The 19,051-nt window shown below is 35.0% G+C and overlaps 1 protein-coding gene across 5 annotated transcripts in view; it reads left to right on the top strand.

The window, feature by feature from the left end:
- Adgrb3 (adhesion G protein-coupled receptor B3) overlaps positions 1–19,051 on the top strand; it is a 726,584-nt gene that overhangs the window by 249,003 nt on the left and 458,530 nt on the right. For all 5 annotated transcript variants that reach the window (NM_001106898.1, XM_087565138.1, XM_087565136.1 and 2 more), the window contains 3 exon segments: positions 68–178; positions 6,060–6,221; positions 12,218–12,382. In NM_001106898.1, the coding sequence (NP_001100368.1) occupies positions 68–178; positions 6,060–6,221; positions 12,218–12,382 (438 nt within the window).

Below are 19,051 nucleotides of genomic sequence, written 5' to 3'. Positions count from 1 at the left end.
GGACAGTGATGTAATTTGTGAGAAATGTCTACACGCAGGCTTTCATATACCTTTATTCTGTCTTTAGAATTTGGAATGATGGGAGATCATACAATTAAAAGTCAGCGACCTCGATCTGTCCATGAAAAAAGGGTCCCTCAGGAACAAGCTGATGCTGCTAAATTTATGGCACAAACTGGTAATACGTTAGTTACATTTTTCTATTTATTGTTGTTAATTTAATGAAACCACTGCATGTTTTCATGATCTTTTGCTACACATTTGTCAGTTTTTGGAGCCGATTTTTTTTGAGCCATTTTTTTTTGTCACCAGTTAAAGTCCATAAATAAAGTAGCTATGAATGAAAGAGACGCAGAAAAAAAAGTGTAAGACTTACTTTGCTTTCGGTATGGGATACTTTAGAATTTATAGACTATTTCCTTATATTAATTAACCACTAAAACGTATCATTACACTTTTAACAGAAAGCAATAAAGTTACGTTTTCAAGAATTATTTGATCTGGAACTTTCAAGAACTATAATTTAAATAGGACTCAGATGATGAAATTTAACATAATATAATTTGATATATTAAATATTCTTCCAAATGTCATATCATCTATAAATATTGCTTGATTGTTAAAATATATAGAAGTTAGACTTTTTATAATTTAATACATGGTTTGAAAATAAATTTGTTGCGAAGATAAATAGTAAAAAGATTATCATCTAATTAAATATCGACAAAACTGACTCTCTAGCTTATAAAATTCTTCAATACTACATCAATCGTATATTCAAACTTCTGTACAAATTTGAATGTAACTGAAATGTGAGTTATTTGACATAATTCTTAAAATTTATAAATATACGTGGAAAAATATGTGAATGTAGAATTTATGCTTTAATAATCTATAGAGTCTGACAAATTACAGTAGGTCCAACTTGGCTGCTCGTAGTAAATGGTCCAGAATCCTGCCTAGTGACGTTGCATGAGGCCTCTCCCAGTTGGAGGTGTTTAATGTTGCATTGCAAACAGGTGCGATATTTGCATTTCTTTTACAAAACTGAAAACCGAGTTTAATGTGTGTTTTTACAAAATTGTATGCCTTCCATTCTTGTTCATTTTAGCATGAGCAGGAAACCACAAGTATATGTGGCACGATATTCAGACTGATTTTAATTAAATTCTCCAAAAGAATGAATGTTTCCTTCAGTTCATGTCTTGGCGGTAGGATTTGTTTAGAACACTGGACCTGAACTGACTGCTTAGAAATTTGGATCCTGATATTGAATTGCATTCTTGGTAAGAGATGAGAGGTTAGTTTAAATTATTAATTATATAATCCAGCGTCTGTGAGCACAATATATAAAATAAACTCTATGAGTGCACACTTTAAATTAGGAACGTCATCTTTTAGGGTCACCCTCCAGAAATGAAAAGAGCCTTCTTTTCGGGTTGCTTTGGAGATACCCTTATAAGGGGAGATTTCTGTTGTAATCAGTTGCTTTTTCAAATCCAAAATGTATTTCGGGATTCAAATGAATTTCCGAATTTCTAAATGTGTTTTAGAAGAAAACAATGAGAGCAGTGAGCAAAGATTCAAGGATTCCTGCTCTCAAAGGAGAGATAAAACTGGAGTAAATACGTAGTCCCTTAGGCATCTTGCTGTGAGGACACATGTGCCTTATGAGAAACGTGTTCTTTTATACAGAAGACATAGCACATATTGGTTTACTGTACTTCCTAAAGCTTGTCATCAAGGAGGAGCAAAATGGAGAACCATAGCTTTAAATTGCCAGTGATCCAGTAACAGTTTGTGAATTCAATACTGTGCACTGAAGTCCGGCGTTTTGTTTAAATGCAGCCTTTTAATGTTTGTGCACATTAAGAAAAGTTTTCTGCCCAAATATTTGAACAACTTTTAATAGCAAAGAATATGATTTTGTTAAGAGAGGAAATGGTAGTCACAGTTTTTACATTTATTTCTGATTTTCCAGGCATTCTTTTTTTTTTCTACACAGTGTCTATGGTTTTTTGGTTTTTTCACTAACAAGTGATTTGGTAAGTAAAGGACACACTGAACAAATAGATTTGTAATCAACTTTAAAACCACTTATACATATTGTTAACAATACAGAAAGGGTATGAACAATTACAGTTCTAAAGCTATTGATTGATGCCTGAATTTATGAAAAACAGAGTTCATAAATTCATATTAGAGCTTTCTATATGGGAACATAATGAAGTGCATTGTAGTTACTTCAGTATTAAATTATCATGCTGAACTGAGAGAGGAAATGTATTACATTATTTTTAAAATTCATAATCGAATGCTAAGCGCCTATAAAGCTAGAAATATTTTTCTTAAATATTAAGTTTCTCTTGATGTTCACATTGACTAAATTAATGGAACTATCAAATAATAACATTTTATAAAATGAAATTTTATTCATAGAACTTGTCAGTTTCTCAAATCAAGGTATTAATATTGAGTGTAAATATAACATAGCTAAACATAACTTGAGAACAACAAATGTTACAATGTAGAAAAGTTCAATAACAAAATTATAAAAGACATAATATGTTATATTAGTCAGGGGGAAAGAACTCAGAGGCTACCATACAGTATTTCTCCTCAAATAAGCGAAGTGGCTTCAACAATCGGTACAATCGGGAAGATGTTTTCACTTTAAAATAAGCTTTCCTACACAGAGACAGAGTGAGTGGACAGTTTTAAATGGTATCTTTATGAGGTAGTACTATTTTACCAAGATAACTACAGTATTCTTACGAGCGTTAGTAACTGAGGCTAATCTAAACATTAAATAGGTTGCTATAAAAGCCTAAGGTGAGGGTGGAGATCGCTGGTCAAGCGCTATCACTGCTCCTGTGGAGGCCGCATGTTAAGTTCCTAGAATTCACGTGGAGGCTCACTGCCATCTGTTAACGCTTGCGCTAAGGCATCCAACACCCTTTCTGGACTCTGTTGTCACTGTAGGAACATAGTAGTCATCACACATGCAGCCAAACTGTCTCATGAATAATAAAATAAAGTAGAATAAAAACCTAAATTGCATATCTATGTATGTATATGGTTATGTATATATAGATTATGTATATAATAGGAAAATGAAATAAGATAATAAATATGTCTATTTTAGGGATACACCCAAGCTAAGCACCAATAAGCCAGAGTAAGACATCTTAACCTTCCTTACCTTTTAGCAATATAGGCATGAAGTGAGTTTATAAATAGGTTAAGAAAAGTAACCATTTATTATTTGAGAAAAACTGTCTGTATTGGGAAAAAATAATATGTAATCTAAGATAGGAATATAAATGTGTTTCTAATTTCATGACTTCAACATACTAGAAAAAATTATATTAATATATTGTTCATAATTTTAAATTCTCCATCACACACAGTCCCATTCAATTTTTACTAGTAGCTTTTGAAGAAGGCAAATTACTAAGAAGTTTCAAAAAAATAATGAATGGAGTTTTTCAAGGCCCCAGAGGCAATATACAGTTGACTACCATAATGCTCCTGTTTCCTTTCCTGCTTTGCTTCAGAATAAAGAGCCTTAATATGGCCTTCTATAGAGAAGTTTTCTACATAATCTATGTGTCTTTTAAATTCCATGTGAACTAGACCAGTTTGCTTCATCTCCAAAGATACATATACTGAAGATGTTGCTCAGTTTACACTTGACTCTTTCGGGACCATTAAAATACATGTATAAATATACTAACTATTTCTAATGTAACTCAACATGCTTTTTAGTAGATAATGTTCACACCTTAAGAAAAAAGAAAATGATATTAAAAAATTGCAGCAAAAATATCATTTGATATACAACAAGATCACGTTGATGGTTAGACCATTATTTTAGTGGCAAATTTTGATTCTTAAATATGAAATAAAAATCCATTCTTACGTGCTTAATTTTACTTTATTTTTCATTTTCAACATGGACTTTGAGGAAGGCTAGCCCTTGGCATTCGTTATGGATGTCTCATGACCCATTGCTAACAGTGTTCAATGTCATGCAGAATCACAGATGTAGGGACAACTCAGAGATATTGAAGCACCTCGACAAGGTTGCATTAAATTAGGCCTTGGAACTAATTCATTGCTAAGTAGAAGTTGTTAAAAATGTCTATCTTGACAATGTAAGAGAGAAAGGAAAACTATGTTTGTGAAAAACAAAACTAATTTTGTTCATAATCTTTGTCATTTCACCTACAGAATTTGCATTGTTCTTAACTGTCTGGCTGTAATTAATAACATAGAGCCATGGCATTTATACTCAGTCACATCCCAAGGAGGTTGGCATGTCATTTAGTACACATTTCCCTTAACTCTAAGCTTAGTTTTCATTACTAAGTATGTTTATGTATATATACGAAAATGTAGAGTTTTAACAATTGTCATAACATTAGGGTCACAAAGATGACTTTTATTTTGCTAAAATATTATTCAGTATAATAGGGCAAATTATGAGATATAACTTAAAACACTATTTAAACAGACATCAAAGTAGATAATTCTGAAATAAGTTCAATATAAATTTGTAAGGGCAAAAATACTGAAGTAATCAAGAGTGAGCTATTACTGTACCTCAGTGATAAGCACCATTGTCAATATTTAAAAGAGGTCCTAATTAATGTGAGCTGTCATCCAAATTACCAGCATGTGTCCTCCTGATAAATAACCGGGTCTCAATGAATGATTATCCATGCCTCTGCATTCACAATGTTAGTCCAGTACAAGAATGTATTCCTCATGAATCTGCTAACATAATTCCAATAGAACAGTTTTTTTTCTCTGCAAAACTGGTTGTCCGGAACCCTCAAGAAAATAAGATAACAGATTATAAAATCAACATTTGCATCCAATAGGCTTTCTAGTAGTTTTCTCATTTTTAGAATAGATTAATCTCTCAAGAATATCTTACCTAGTGTTTGGTGCAAATCGACTCTTTTTCTTCAGAACCAGTTTGTAGTTCAGGTGTGTTGATTGGCTCTTAATACACTTTCGAAATCATTGAGTAATCCTCCAAACCAAGACAGACAAATGACCTGTCATTTCTGTCTCTGCGACCAAATTGCTAAGAATTATTCTAGGCAGAATACACGATAGAGAGATAGATTGTCCCTTGCTCTGTATTGTTACTGATACAAAGTGCTAAGAAATCCCAGATATGTCTCAACTGGAAATTTGTGCAAAGCCATGGCAAATTTTCAAGTCAGGTTTTAAAATTCAACTTAGAAATGAGCCCAGAATAGTAGAAGACCATCCCAGCAGTTTTAAACATTGATGATTCCTATCTCTTTATGATATGGATTTTAGATGAGAAAACGAAGCATACTTTCAATGTGATGCTGAGTACCAGAAAGCTTATGAGACCAACATTAATTGGCTTCTTGGGGCCGTGTTTTGGAGTAAATGTTAGTTCTATGTTCAGTTAATAGAAAGGATAAACTTTCATTCACTTGAAGTAGAAAAATACCACTCCTTTAGATCAAATGTGAAATGGTGAGAGCTGAAGAATATTAATAAATTACCACAAAGTAAATAGCCATTATAGGTTGAAAAAGTAGAAATCCATTTGAAATAACACACATAGTAGTTCAGATGCACTTAGTCTTTAGCAAGAGCAAGTACAGTTTAGAGCAAAGAACCAGACAAGAGCATCAATGCACCCCTGCTCACCAAAGCCACAGCGTATGCTTGGAAACACATTCTGACCCTATTGGCATCAAATACATCGCCCTTGATAGGCTTGAGGAAACCTCCTTCAACAGTAGTTTTTACTGAAGACAATTTCTTCCTTCACAGCGTTGACGGCAAAGTGGACTCTGGAAAGAACATTTTGATAGCAAGGTCATGACAAACAGTCTTTGTATTGGCATTGTATACATCCCTCTAAATTCATTTTGCTCTGAAATGTTTTGAACCTTTGAGTTCACTGCCATAAGTTGACGTTTAAATGACTCGTGCATGCCATGCTGTCAGTTCGGTAAGATGTTTACGAGACGGTATTTCATGTTTATTTGTTGTCTTGCATGCAGGTGAATCTGGTGTGGAAGAGTGGTCCCAGTGGAGCACATGCTCAGTTACTTGTGGTCAAGGGTCGCAGGTGCGAACCAGAACTTGTGTATCACCTTACGGGACACACTGCAGCGGCCCATTAAGAGAATCAAGGGTTTGCAATAACACTGCCCTCTGTCCAGGTAGTGTTAGCAGCAACTACGACTGTGGATGTTTTGAATTGTGTCATGCTACGCATTTGGAACCATTTGTTATTTTCCTAGGAACTGAATATAGGCATTTTCATTAGAGTCTATAAGTGTAATTCTTCTCAAATGTGATGTTTTACTCTGTACATACATGAACGTATTTTGCTTTCTGAGCAGTCAGGGTGTTCGATAAGTGACTATCTCCCCGCTCCAAACATGGTTGAGATGTGTGTATCTACTTCAAAGAGTATAAAAATGTTGTTATTTTTCTTGCATTTTTAAGGTGGTAAAAAATATCCAAATGCATATATGAGAAAAAATAAAAAATTTAAATATAGTAGAATATGACATGTAATCACTCGATGACTGACATAGTTTGTCAGTGAGCTATTCTCCCACCATTTTTCTGGTCCTATCAGAAAACAAAAGTTTAGTAGACCTAAAAGTAATCTGTCATTTTACTTCATAAACTTGAAGTGATTCTTCTCATCACAGCCATATACTGCTTTAAAGACCAGAAAGGGAGCTGTTTCAGGTGAAATGTATGTTGTATCAAAAAAAGAGAGAATTATTTAATGATGTACCAGATATTATTGTCTTTGTTTCTCCCTCTCAAATCAATTAGAATTTTATTTGGATCAGTACCAAAGCGAAGCATTTATGTTGTGTCCAGTCACTTGATGGATGAGTGACTATAAGTTATGAGTACAGCAGAAGCTGATACTTGACTCACATGTGGAGTCCTTGCAGAAGCACTTAAGAGGGAGATGTTCTAGAGAAAGGTCTTATCACTGTAGTAGACCCTGAAAGACCCGTAGTAGACCTTCAAGTCATGCCTGAATATTTTCTAGGGGGTCTCTATTTCCAGAGATAACTGTTTGTGCAATTGGTAAAAATATGGCTGAGAGACCTGGAGGAATGTTCAGGAATCATGTCAATTTCTAAGCAGTCAAATGTAATAATCATAAGAAATTTGGGGGGTAGCTATTGTTTAATGGCTTCTGGTGATCTGTTTGGCTGCAGTGTGAATATACTCAGCACTCCTGAATTGTGAGTTCAAAATAGTTTCCGTGAACAATTTTATGTTATGAGGGTGTAAAAAAATCCAGAAAACAAATAAATAATAAACAAAAATGAAATGAACAGACAAACAAACTACAGTTAGTCATCCCCAAGGAAAGAGAATAGAAGGAAATAGCAGTAGGCATTATGGGGAATGATGTAATGAAGTGTGAGAAATCTGTGTCTCAGAATTATGAAGCAGAAAATCAATAGATTAAGACAAGGTTAAACTAAGGCTATAAAGGAAAGGAAGACAATAATTATTAACAAAGGGGCAATAATTGCCACTAAAAGCAGGTAGGCATCAGTTAGGACTGTGTTAACCAAAAAACAATATGGAATGAAAAATGATATGGTTCAAAGGGGGAAAATGTAAGTTGGTCATGGAAGGATAAAGATGACAATGTGTAAAAGCAGGAGTTGTAGACCAAATGCATTTCAACAGCATGAGCTGAAAATATAAAAAGGAGTCACTGAAAGACAGAAGTTTGGAGTGTCATAGTAAAACCCACAGATCTCCAATATAATATCGTAGGCCCTTATTTGCATAACAAAGAATAGCTCTTCTGGGAGAATACTTAACCAGGAAGCCTAACCACAGTATTTACCTGATGATTTACAGGGTCCAGTTCCCTGTTCTCATCAATTGAAACAGTATCAGTAGAGAGTTCTGATTCAGCTGACATATAAATTTATCTTATAAGCACTTCATGTCAACGTCATTTACCACGATAAGAATAGTGTCTAATGGCCAACATTCTCAGGTGGGAATCTGATTGGTCTCCAGGGTGCTTCCCACCGTCTTCCACTCATAGCTTGCTTTCCAGTTACCAGTAACAATTTGCAAGGGTGACATATGGGAGTCTTCATCCCTATCAGAGAAGGATGAGTAAGCCGTTGACTGCAAACATAGAATGTCTTTGGGAGGACTCTAATCTTCCCCACACGTGGAATGGCCAAGTTGTCTCTCCCTGTGTCTGATGTAAAGAAAACTGAGTAATATCTCATTGGGCAGCTCTTTTGATTTCTTAAATATCTTCCCCATACCATGGGCAAGACCGTATATAAACAGTTGTAAGTCTCCCTTTTAACTTTATGTACATAAAACATTTGTCTTTCTAAATTTTGGTTGAATATTGCTCACAAGAGAAGTATATTGTTATATCTCAGTTTGTTAAATTTGGGATTTTTAAAAATTTTTATAAATACAAGAGATCAGCTTCACTATTTTAAAATGTCAGATAACTACATATTTATAGGAAGTAGGACTTTCTTTTCAGTGTACTGGTAAATGTTATTTTTAATGTGCTACGTCATGAAAGCAATAAAAAATGAAATCTAAATCTTCAAATGGTTTAAAACTTAGGAAGTATTTGAATCAATACAAACATCTATCTAAAATAATAAATTATCCTTACTTTTGCTCTCAAATCAATATCTCACTTGTCATGCTTAGAGAGCTCTAATTTTTGTATCACTTCATTGACGAGTGTGGGACAAGAAGGGACAAATTGCTTAAAAAGTTAACCCTCTACAAAATATGTGGAAGCTGAGAATCCAATCTTCTTTGTATCATGAAGGAAACGCATTAGCATTACAGAATGAGTTACTTTTATTATACATATATTTTTCTTTTATTCAGATCCTGTAATACAGAATCACGTGGGCCTTTTGCACATTTTTTGATTTAACACTTTTATTTGCCCAGTTTTTTGATTGTTTGTTTTTCCACTCCCCACCCCAACCCCCATGGAAGAGAAACATCTGGAATGTTCTTAAGGAAAACCGGGGAAGGTAGAGAGTAACCTTCGATTATGTAGTTACCATCCTGCTCCACTCCAGGGTTCTCAGCCTCTGCTGATTAATCACCAGCGCTTTAACCCTGATAAATATTTGTTCCACATGCACCACACTGCTCGTTCAGGTGCTTCCCACATCCAGGGCTTCTGCCCATTTGATACCATTAGCCCTTCAGCTCCATATATGCTGATAAAACCCAAATTGTCTGCAGATATCAAACAATGTCCCTGTGGGCAGAGTTACCTCCAGTCGATAATCACTGATCTTTACTAAACAGAAATGAATCTGTAAAAGTGAATATAGGTCTACGGAATGGTTTGGGAATTATTTTTATGAATATCGGAATTACCATATTCACTTACTTCCAAAGTAAAACTCTTGCACTTAAAAGCATTATTTGGTATATAATACTCCTAAATCATAGGAGTATTCACAGATGTTTATTTGAAAGCAGGATGATGATGTTTGTGTGTATTTATTTTATATTCTCTTTGGTTTTTACCAAGCAGAGATATGACAGTATATATAGTTCAAATATTAGGAAGAAAACTACAAAAAAATTGATGAAATTGATGTTAATTAAATTACTTTATTAATACTGTTTCTCAAGTTTACTAGATAATTCATAAATTTTCATATTTTACTGTAAAATAACCCTATGTAAAAATTTTGAAATTCAATCTCAACAAAATTCTTATAACCTCTCTAATATAATTTTTTTAAATTTGAACATTGTAAAGCATGTGCTCTATTTTTTGTCAATGCAAAAGCCTCTAAAATGACAAACTATTAATAATTTCTTGCCCCATATAGAAGTCAGCATCTGAAGTGATAGAACAGAGTCACCTATAACAACGTATAACATACGTTAACAAACGTATAACAAACTTCAACGTATAACATAGTAAAGACTATGTAGAATGGCTGGGTAGCATTAATTTTCTGATTCCAGTATCATGATTTAACTAAGCTACAAATTCTTTATAATGTTTTGTGCTTCACAAATTATGTAAAGCTCTTAGTGTTTAAATGTTTCAAAGAGCTCTTAGCTCTCTAATGTTCTAGCATTGTGCTATGTACATTAAGTAATATTTGATAAAAGATCATAGAGTGTTATTAATACTTTACATAGTGGAGCAATTTATCATTAAATTGAAAAGTTTGGTGACTGAAAATAAATGCAAAAATAGATAAAAATACATAATGAAAAATGAAATATGTTCATGTATTTTCTTAAAGAATTTCATCCTTGATTGATATTTATAAACATATAATGGACATATATATGTATACATGTAAAAACTATATAACATTTATGTGTACATAGCTAAATGCAGATATTGGATATTCTCTTATCAATGGATACTAATTAGCTTTGGCTTTTACAGATTGCTATGAGATAAATGAAAAAATATATATTGGTTTTTTCACTCTCTCATACTTTTCTAATATATTATTTTTAAAAAGCTTTTTAATGACTCATAGAATCATGAAATGACTTTTACTGAATAATATTCTAATTGGGTTGCTGTTTCAATGTTTGAACATATTTTTATAACTTAATTTCAAAAAGCCAAAAACCTGAGTAAAGGAAACAGTTTACCTAAATGTTAAGGTGTATAATTCATTTTTTGTGGAATTCTTTTAAAATTTAGTCATAAATCATGTAAAGGTGTGTATTAAAATGTACTTGTGCTTTGAAGTGTACGTACATATATTGTGGCACAGTTAAACATTAGCATAGTCTGTAGAACTATAGGATGCTCTTTAAAGACTCTGGAAGAGCAGATATTAGGCATTTTTACCACAACACTGATAAGAACCTGTGGTAATGCACTGGCTGATGTGCTAGATTTCAGCTTGAATGTAAGAGCATGAGCAACATATACATGAGGAAATTCAAGAAATAATCGTATTTACTTAGAAAGTACCAGTGCCAATTTTTATCGACTTGTACTTAGAGAGTCCATCTGGAGGAGGAAAGTTAACCTCTCTCTGCCTTTCTCGTGTGGATCCACACTCCCTCCCTCCTCCCAGGAGTGACGTTAACCATCTGGACTCATGGCTTTCTCAGGGTTCTAAGACAAACAGAGGCTTAGCATCAAGAGAGCCAGTTCTCCACAGAGCCATTTCTCCTGGGTTTTTTTTGTACTCACTTTATTTGAAAATTAATACACTGGTGCTAATAAGTAGGGCAAGAACAGTAATTCGACATTCAGGGAAGGGATTTAACCTGAGCTTCAGCGAGCTTTTGTAAGGTATACAATTATTTACTTATACCACATTCGATACTCATTATGAAGGTGCATATTTTGTTCTTTCCTATCAAGTATGAATTATAGATAATGAGATATTTGAAGTACTGGTACGGCCATGGTTATTTTAATTCTGTATTTAATTTAGTTTTTATTCTATTTTAGAAATTTAATTAGGAGAGTTTATAGATCCATCAAACTAGCAGAGGAGGACACTAATTTTCTTCCTCCATTTTAAAGTGATCTCAGGATTCTCCTTGAGGTGGGGAAGGGAAGGACCCTATAGGAGTAGATACAGTGGTTGAAACATTTTCCTACTCAAAAGCCAGTGAATATAGCCCTAAAATTTTTGATGAAAAATATTTTTTAAAAGTTAGCTTAAAATATTTAAAATATACATAACCAATCTTCAGAAACTCTTTTTTTTTTCATTATCTGACATACGATATTTCAGAAACTTCATGGGTACCAGAATTAAATTGTTCCTTAGCTATTTAAATACAAACTTAGCTCTAAAAAGTTCAGCCCTATTAAGAAAAAATTAATTTTCCTTATTCTTCATAGGTGACCATGCTTTAAAAATAACTTAGAAATCTTTTGTCAAGGGACAGAAAGAGGAATTTCCACTTAAAGAGGTTAAAAGGGGAATCGTTTAAAATGTAACTCAATGGTGAAAGAGAAGTACATAAAGTTTTCTCTTCTTTTATATGAAATTAAATTAAAAAGCCTATGTCTAATTTGAGTTTTATTCAATGTGAGTTTTCAAAACAACTTCATACTTTGTTCAATGATTTGTTTTTCTTAGTTATACAGACAGAAGTCTTTGTCTTTGATTCTCTTCTCTGTGGCTGAAGCTTCTTTGCTTTATTACAGTACATGGAGTTTGGGAGGAATGGTCACCTTGGAGCTTATGCTCCTTCACATGTGGCCGAGGCCAAAGAACACGAACCAGGTCATGCACACCTCCTCAGTATGGAGGACGGCCCTGTGAGGGACCTGAAACTCATCACAAGCCTTGTAATATTGCTCTGTGCCCAGGTAAGCATATTTGGCAATGGATGAAGCTTGCATTCATGTGTATCTCATATATTCCCAATGTACATTGCATACATAAAATATTCAACTCTCATTGAGTCTTGCTGGAATGTGTTTCCTCTCATTTCTGTCTCTTATCAGGATGAAAAGGGATGGTTTCTCTGGTTCCTATGTATGTAGTGATGTACGTTTATTTGAGTGGTACCCATTGCTATTCATCTTTCCTATATTGCTCTATATGTATATGTTAATGCTTTAAAATAAAGGTTTATATGTAAACAGTTACCTCTGGTGAAGGATCACAAAGAGTTCTCAGGTCTTGAGGTGAGTTTGGGCGTAACTAGCAAGACCTGATTCAGAGCTGTGACTCACAGAGTTATTCACTCATGCTATTTCAGTCAAGGAAGGGAATTTGTCACTGGCCACATGAGAGAACTATGTTCTTGGAAATATCATAGGACAGTTTGTGTAGCCTTTCTTAGAGTGCGTGTATGCCATCCTGTCACTTTCTTTCAGCCTAGTAATTCAGCTTGCATCATCTAACTTAGAGAAGTCTGCCTATCATCCCAGAGTCCTCAGGTCTTCATAATATTGCCAAACATCAATAGTTTTATGAAGAAGAAGGGATTCTAATCTCTGCTTTCAAGGAACTCAAAATTTTAAGGAAAAATTGTATGTTGGTAAATTAGTAAGTGATATTCTCTCACAGAAAGCTAAAACCAAGACCATGAACAGCAAACAACTAACATGAATGACAACAGGTAGTGTTTTAAACAAAATTCCCTCCTCTGCTCTTTGGAAGGTTTCCTTGGCTGATCAGTTCATCATCTACTCTGCACGAAAGCAACATGGTGCAACTGCTACAGATTCTCTTCTGTAAATAGAGTTTCCCCACACAGATTTGTCTTCTTCTGTACTCTAAATTCTTCAAGTCCACGGCCCCTGTTAAAAGGCAATCTATTTTTTTTTTTTGTATATTGACTCTGAAAAAAACATACCCAATAATTTGATTTTATTTCATGTGGAAAACTTAATGCTTATGTGACTCTCAGTGTGTACACACAATTTGTTTTAAAGTCTGTTTTTGATGTTTTGTAACTTTCTTGTTTTAGTTCTTCGATTTTTTTTTACTGTGCTAAGTCCCCGACTTGTAAGTCGTTTTAGAAGTTACCTCGGATTGACGAAGGGCCATGAAACCACAGAAGGCCTGGAGAAAGGGAAGAGAAGGAAGGATAGGACCAAGAAATCAGACAGGGTATCAATGATGGGTACCAAGAAAGGGTATCAGTGATGGGTGACATGCTGTTTTAGAAATTTTATGGCAGGATGGAGATCACTAGAGGAAGACAGAAGGAAGTATTGGTGATCAGATATGAAACATAATGTATACATTTCAGAAATGTGCAAAGAATAAGATAAAAATAGTATCTAAAATAAATTTTTTATGTAGTTCTATGTAAACTTTTATGATGTTCATGTATCTTGTGATATATATATATATATTCAATTATAAATATTAGGGCTCAAAATCATAACTAACTACTTACAAATCTTTTCAATAAAATTCATTTATTTTATCATTGGTATTCCTTGCTTTTGTCTACAGGTACTTAACCCACACTTTCACATCCAGATTCTTAGCCTTTCCTAAGACTTTTCCAAAGCTTATCCAAAAATTCTCAGAAATCTGGCCCAGTTCATATTTCTTTAAGTTAGCTGTATGGGTCTGTCTCTGTATGCTTTAATTCTTCATAAGCTTTCTCCTGTTATTTTAATTTGGGGGTTTAACTATACAACAAGGGATACAAATTCCTACATTGTATTTCAATTTGCTTACTCTAAATGGGAACTCTCATAGCCATGGCCTTTTCTAGTTTTTCATTCTGTATTAGCACTTTTCCTATTATGGTTTTTAAAATGTGTGGTATATTTGGAGCAATCACTAAGAGTTCCCCTTAGAAACAACTGTTTATAGCTAAACTCAACCATCTCCACTGACCATAATGCCTTTTCAATACCAACTAGGTGTAAGGCTTTGTCAAAAAGAATACATACTCAACGACTTCACACCATTAAAAAGATATGCCTATAAGTGTGGAAAATGTTAAATGATGTACCACCGATTAAATGTTGTAGTTATGGCTGTACAGTTTAATCTAACATTCGTTAGATAGATTCATTGATATCTGGGATGCCTTAGACATTATCTTATAATAGATATGTTAGGAAGTATATGGACAGTAAAGTAAATGGTTACCATTACAATATGTCTCCTTGGCTTCACCAGGACCGAGGCACAGACAAGGTCAGAGAAATATACAAAACCACAAATTGCAGTGGTGCTCAGGACTTTATGATTCCACACGTGAGTTGTAGTAGTGTATGACAATATAATTCGGGAAAATAGTATAAAAAACTATTTCAGACTCTCTTTTAAGAAACATTTCTAAACTTTATAAGGTACTCTAAGGGCGACATATATTGTTCATCAAATAGTGAAATATCTTTCACTTATGCAGTTTGAAATATGACTACAAATGGTTAATACCCCATCAACTGCTTTCCTAAGGACATACCCAGTTTCTCTCACTTCTTTTGAGGTTGGAAAGCCTTCTGTCTCACATCTAAATGAAGAGGGAGGAAAGGAAGAGTAGAGGTGGCATTACTGCGTTAGTCTTAGTTTCTGTCCCCGTTGCCGTGATTAAGGAGCATGACAGAAGCAATGCAAATGAGAACAGGTTTGTTCTGGCTCAAGTCCAAGGTGCAGCCCCCCATAGTCAGGAAGTCAAGATACGACAGCTTTAAAAAAAATTCCAGTTGACTCTGACCCCATAGGTAGCAATGAATATCCTAGTAAGAGCACCAGTGGAAGGGGAAGCCCTGGGTCCTGCTAAGACTGAACCCCCAGTGAACTAGTCTATGGGGGGAGGGCGGCAATGGGGGGAGGGTTGGGAGGGGAACACCCATAAGGAAGGGGAGGGGGGAGGGGGATGTTTGCCCGGAAACCGGGAAAGGGAATAACACTCGAAATGTATATAAGAAATACTCAAGTTAATAAAAAAAAAATACTAAAAAAAAAAAAATTCCAGTTGAATTGCATCTAGTCAGTAAGCGAGTGGAATAAATGAGTGTTTGCTAGTTCTCAGATTGCTCCCCTACTTGATACAATCTGGGATTCCCCTGACCACAAAATCATCCTGACAATAATTAAGGTGGGCCTTCCCACATCAATTACAGCAATCAAGATAACCCTGCAGAGACATACTCCAAAGCTACCTTTAATCATTCCCCGTTAGGCCCTGAGGTTTTCCTCCCAGGGAATTGCACACTCAGTTAAGTTGACAATTAACGTCATCACCCTTGCTCCGTTAATGTCTTGTCTGAGAACAGGGGCTGCTGTTGATGGGGAAGGTGGGCAGAAGGGTAGGGCAGCAGTGGGAATCAGCTTGTTTAGAGTTATTATGGAAGGGTACGTGGATAGATACCTTCAGTGTTTAATTGTCTTTGTGGCCTCCCTTTCCTACCTAAACCAATATAAAGTGCAAGCCTGAAATTTTATTGCTGTAAATAATTGAGCATTCCATCCATGGTGGTTCCACTGACATATTTGAATATATGGAATTTCTCTTCAGTTTCTTTCCTACTTAAGCAACTTGGTTCTTGGTATTCCTCCAACAAATTATGATGTATATATGTATATATGTGTGTATATATATATCAAATTTCTAAACCGTTTTCCAATTTCTCTAGTTATATGCATATTTTTCTACATTTATTTCCTTCTTATAATGTGGTATAATGATAGGATCTTTTGTGTTTTCATAAGTGCATATTTGCTCTTATCAGGTTAATTTTTCTCTTTTTTCTCTGTGAAGTGTTGATGAGAGCTTTGCGACGATTAGAAAGGACTTATTAAGGGATTAGGTTTCTGTGCTTAGTAATTTGGTGAAGGTTGAAGAACACTGTTCTGGATTGGATATTGTTAGCAAGGAGGATTATTCTGACTGGATACCATACAGACTGTGTAGAGACAAGAGAAGATTTTCTGTAATTGGCACAGAAGTACCAGTCCCTCATACTAGTGGAGAAATGAATATTTTGTAATGTGAGTGGTTATATTATTTATATAACGATGGTTTTTTTAACATGGAAGTGATAATATCTGATAGTAATGTTGTATGGATGGGTTAGGTCAAAATTACAATGTAGCCTAGCTGCAAGCATAGGCAAGCTATTAACAATAGTAGGTCCTAACTATGTCAAATTCTTTGGATAGTCCTGTCATTTGGACTTTTCCTATGGAGAAAATCTTGCCATTAGTGGTTTTGAATTTTACAGATATTTAGCTACAGAATTATGTCAGATGTGGTGTACCTTTATCTTGTATGCCCAATATGAGAATTATATAGGTCCATAGGCTCAAAATCAATTAATTTCTTTGAACTTAAACAGTTCTCATTATGTCTTAAGTTTTTAACTCAAAACCTCAAAATGAACAAGACATAAAATTTGGTTTGTGTATAATATTTTTGTCCTAGCAGTTGTTAAAAAGAGGACCCAATGATTCCAAATTGTCCTTGTCCTTTTGTCTCAGCTTTGGCATTTTTCAGTGTGAGATGTATTCTGGTAGGAGATAGAAATAAAATAGATCGAGTCACCAGCGTGTGTGTCACAGCTAGAAGACCAAAGTGGGTGAAGCATCTAAATAGATCCCACTTATACACTATGTAAAATCAATGTAATAATATGATTTAATGGGAAGCACATGGTCTGGAAACCAGAACACATTCACTCCCAATTCTTAATTAGTAATTCACTTTTACAACTCATTATTGCCTTTATCATTCCTCATTTTTTTTCTCATTCATAAATTGAACCCCGCATCTATACAAAAGGAAGGGTGTAATTTAATCTCAGGGGAAACACTGAAAAGTATAAGACGAAATAGAGTGGAAGATTTATCCTTTGTATAAGGATATTACTTTAGTATTAGGGTCTTTTGGAGGACACAAGTCAAATAAACTCAAGGTGTCATTTTTGAACTCTGGGGCAGTATCCAAAGAGTCAGAGATTCTACTCATGGGTTTGTGCAAGCATTCCACCAAATGCCTGTGTGTGGCTACAGTGTCATTCTGATATCCTGTTAGCCCTGTGAGCCCAGAATCCCTACAGTGCCAGCAGTGAGAGTTTCCCTGGGTCTAGTTCCCGGGCATATTTGCATATTTATGCAAATCGTGATAGCCTAAATACAGTTGCCCTGGAACACTCTTGGGTTCAGTGTCCTACTGACCCAACAGTTTGAGGCTCTGCACTCATAGGAGAGTAGCCTGCCTGTCCCTCTGTGGGGAGTCCTTCTGATGACACAAGGCGTGGAATGATGCTAAGCACTTGTGTGCACTTAGTTCAAAGGTCTGCCGTTTTCTCTGCTTGGGGATGTTACATTTTGACATTCATTTGCTGCCCTGCTAATCTGTCACTTCATTAATTTATATTTTACCGTTTTAATATTCTAGACCGTCTCATGCTGATTATGTTTGTGTCTAGGTCATTTGGGGTTTTAACCCTATACCAGTAATCCTCTAAGTCCTTAGTTTATCCACCTTTGCTACTAATTGTGCATTATTGGTCAAAGGATTTGCACTGTGGTACTGCTTTTCGTTCCTGTCACTTCAATGTCTTTCTTCCTATTAAAGTCACTTGCGTGTATATTCATTTCTAACTTCACAAACAATGCCGTGTCTTGTTCCCACTTTTATTATAGTTCGTTTTGAAACAGCAAGTAGGAAGCACAGATTTTTTTTCTTATTGTTTATTTCCAAGGCAAGAAGTCAGGCTTTTGCAAAACATTTGAGCCTTGTGTTGTGAAAGGATCTTTCAGATTCTTGGTGACTCCTAGCTAAATGCGAGTCGGAGTTCCCCCGGCATTTCCACCATTAAATCAGTCTGCTTTACTAGTGGATGCCAGGATTCTTCTGCTCACAAACCCCCTCTGTCCGATCCACTCATTCAGCAATATTCAAACAGAATCACTGCTAAAATAATAGTTTCATTATCTAAACTATTCAAACCTTAATGGCTGGGTACATCTGGCTATCTAACTCTTCTGTATCTGTAACTCTTGATCTAAAGAATAGACTAAAAACACTATATTTACTAAGATATCATATAAAATTTAATAGGAGACAGCTATTAGCTTGGTTATGTCTGGCAGGATGAGAATACCAGAGATCGAACAACTCAGCCTGTACCAGTGTTATGTCTTCTGGCCCCAAGAAACTGAGTAGTTTGTCAAATTGCTGAAGAGAAGTTGAACTGCCTCCTGCCACATTGCCTTGTGGGAGGGAGCACATTGCCTACACTGTTCAACCCCTCAGGTTTTTCCTGCTTCGGAATAAAGCCTTTTTGTTCTGTGTTCTTATTCGCTGTTGTAGAAGGGCTCCTAGAACAACGGGAGTATTTGAATTGAAAGATTAACATTTATTTTAAAAAATAAAAAGAATCAAACAGCGAGTCCTTACCATGTAATTGGAAGGAATTGAAAGGGGCATAGAAAATGATGATTCTGACCTCTGCGCATTTCTTAGAAGAAAATATGAGGTTTGGTGTAACAGCTGAAAAAAATGGCTTTCAATGAGAGGAAAAGGAAGGCAAGGGCTATATTTTAAATAAGAT

The sequence above is a fragment of the Rattus norvegicus genome, chromosome 9, assembly GCF_021556685.1.
Source record: "Rattus norvegicus strain SHRSP/BbbUtx chromosome 9, alternate assembly SHRSP_T2T, whole genome shotgun sequence".
NCBI classification, from domain to species: Eukaryota; Metazoa; Chordata; class Mammalia; order Rodentia; family Muridae; genus Rattus; species Rattus norvegicus.
The sequence above is the reverse complement of the archived record's forward strand: the minus strand, read 5'-3'. Positions and strand labels throughout refer to the sequence as shown.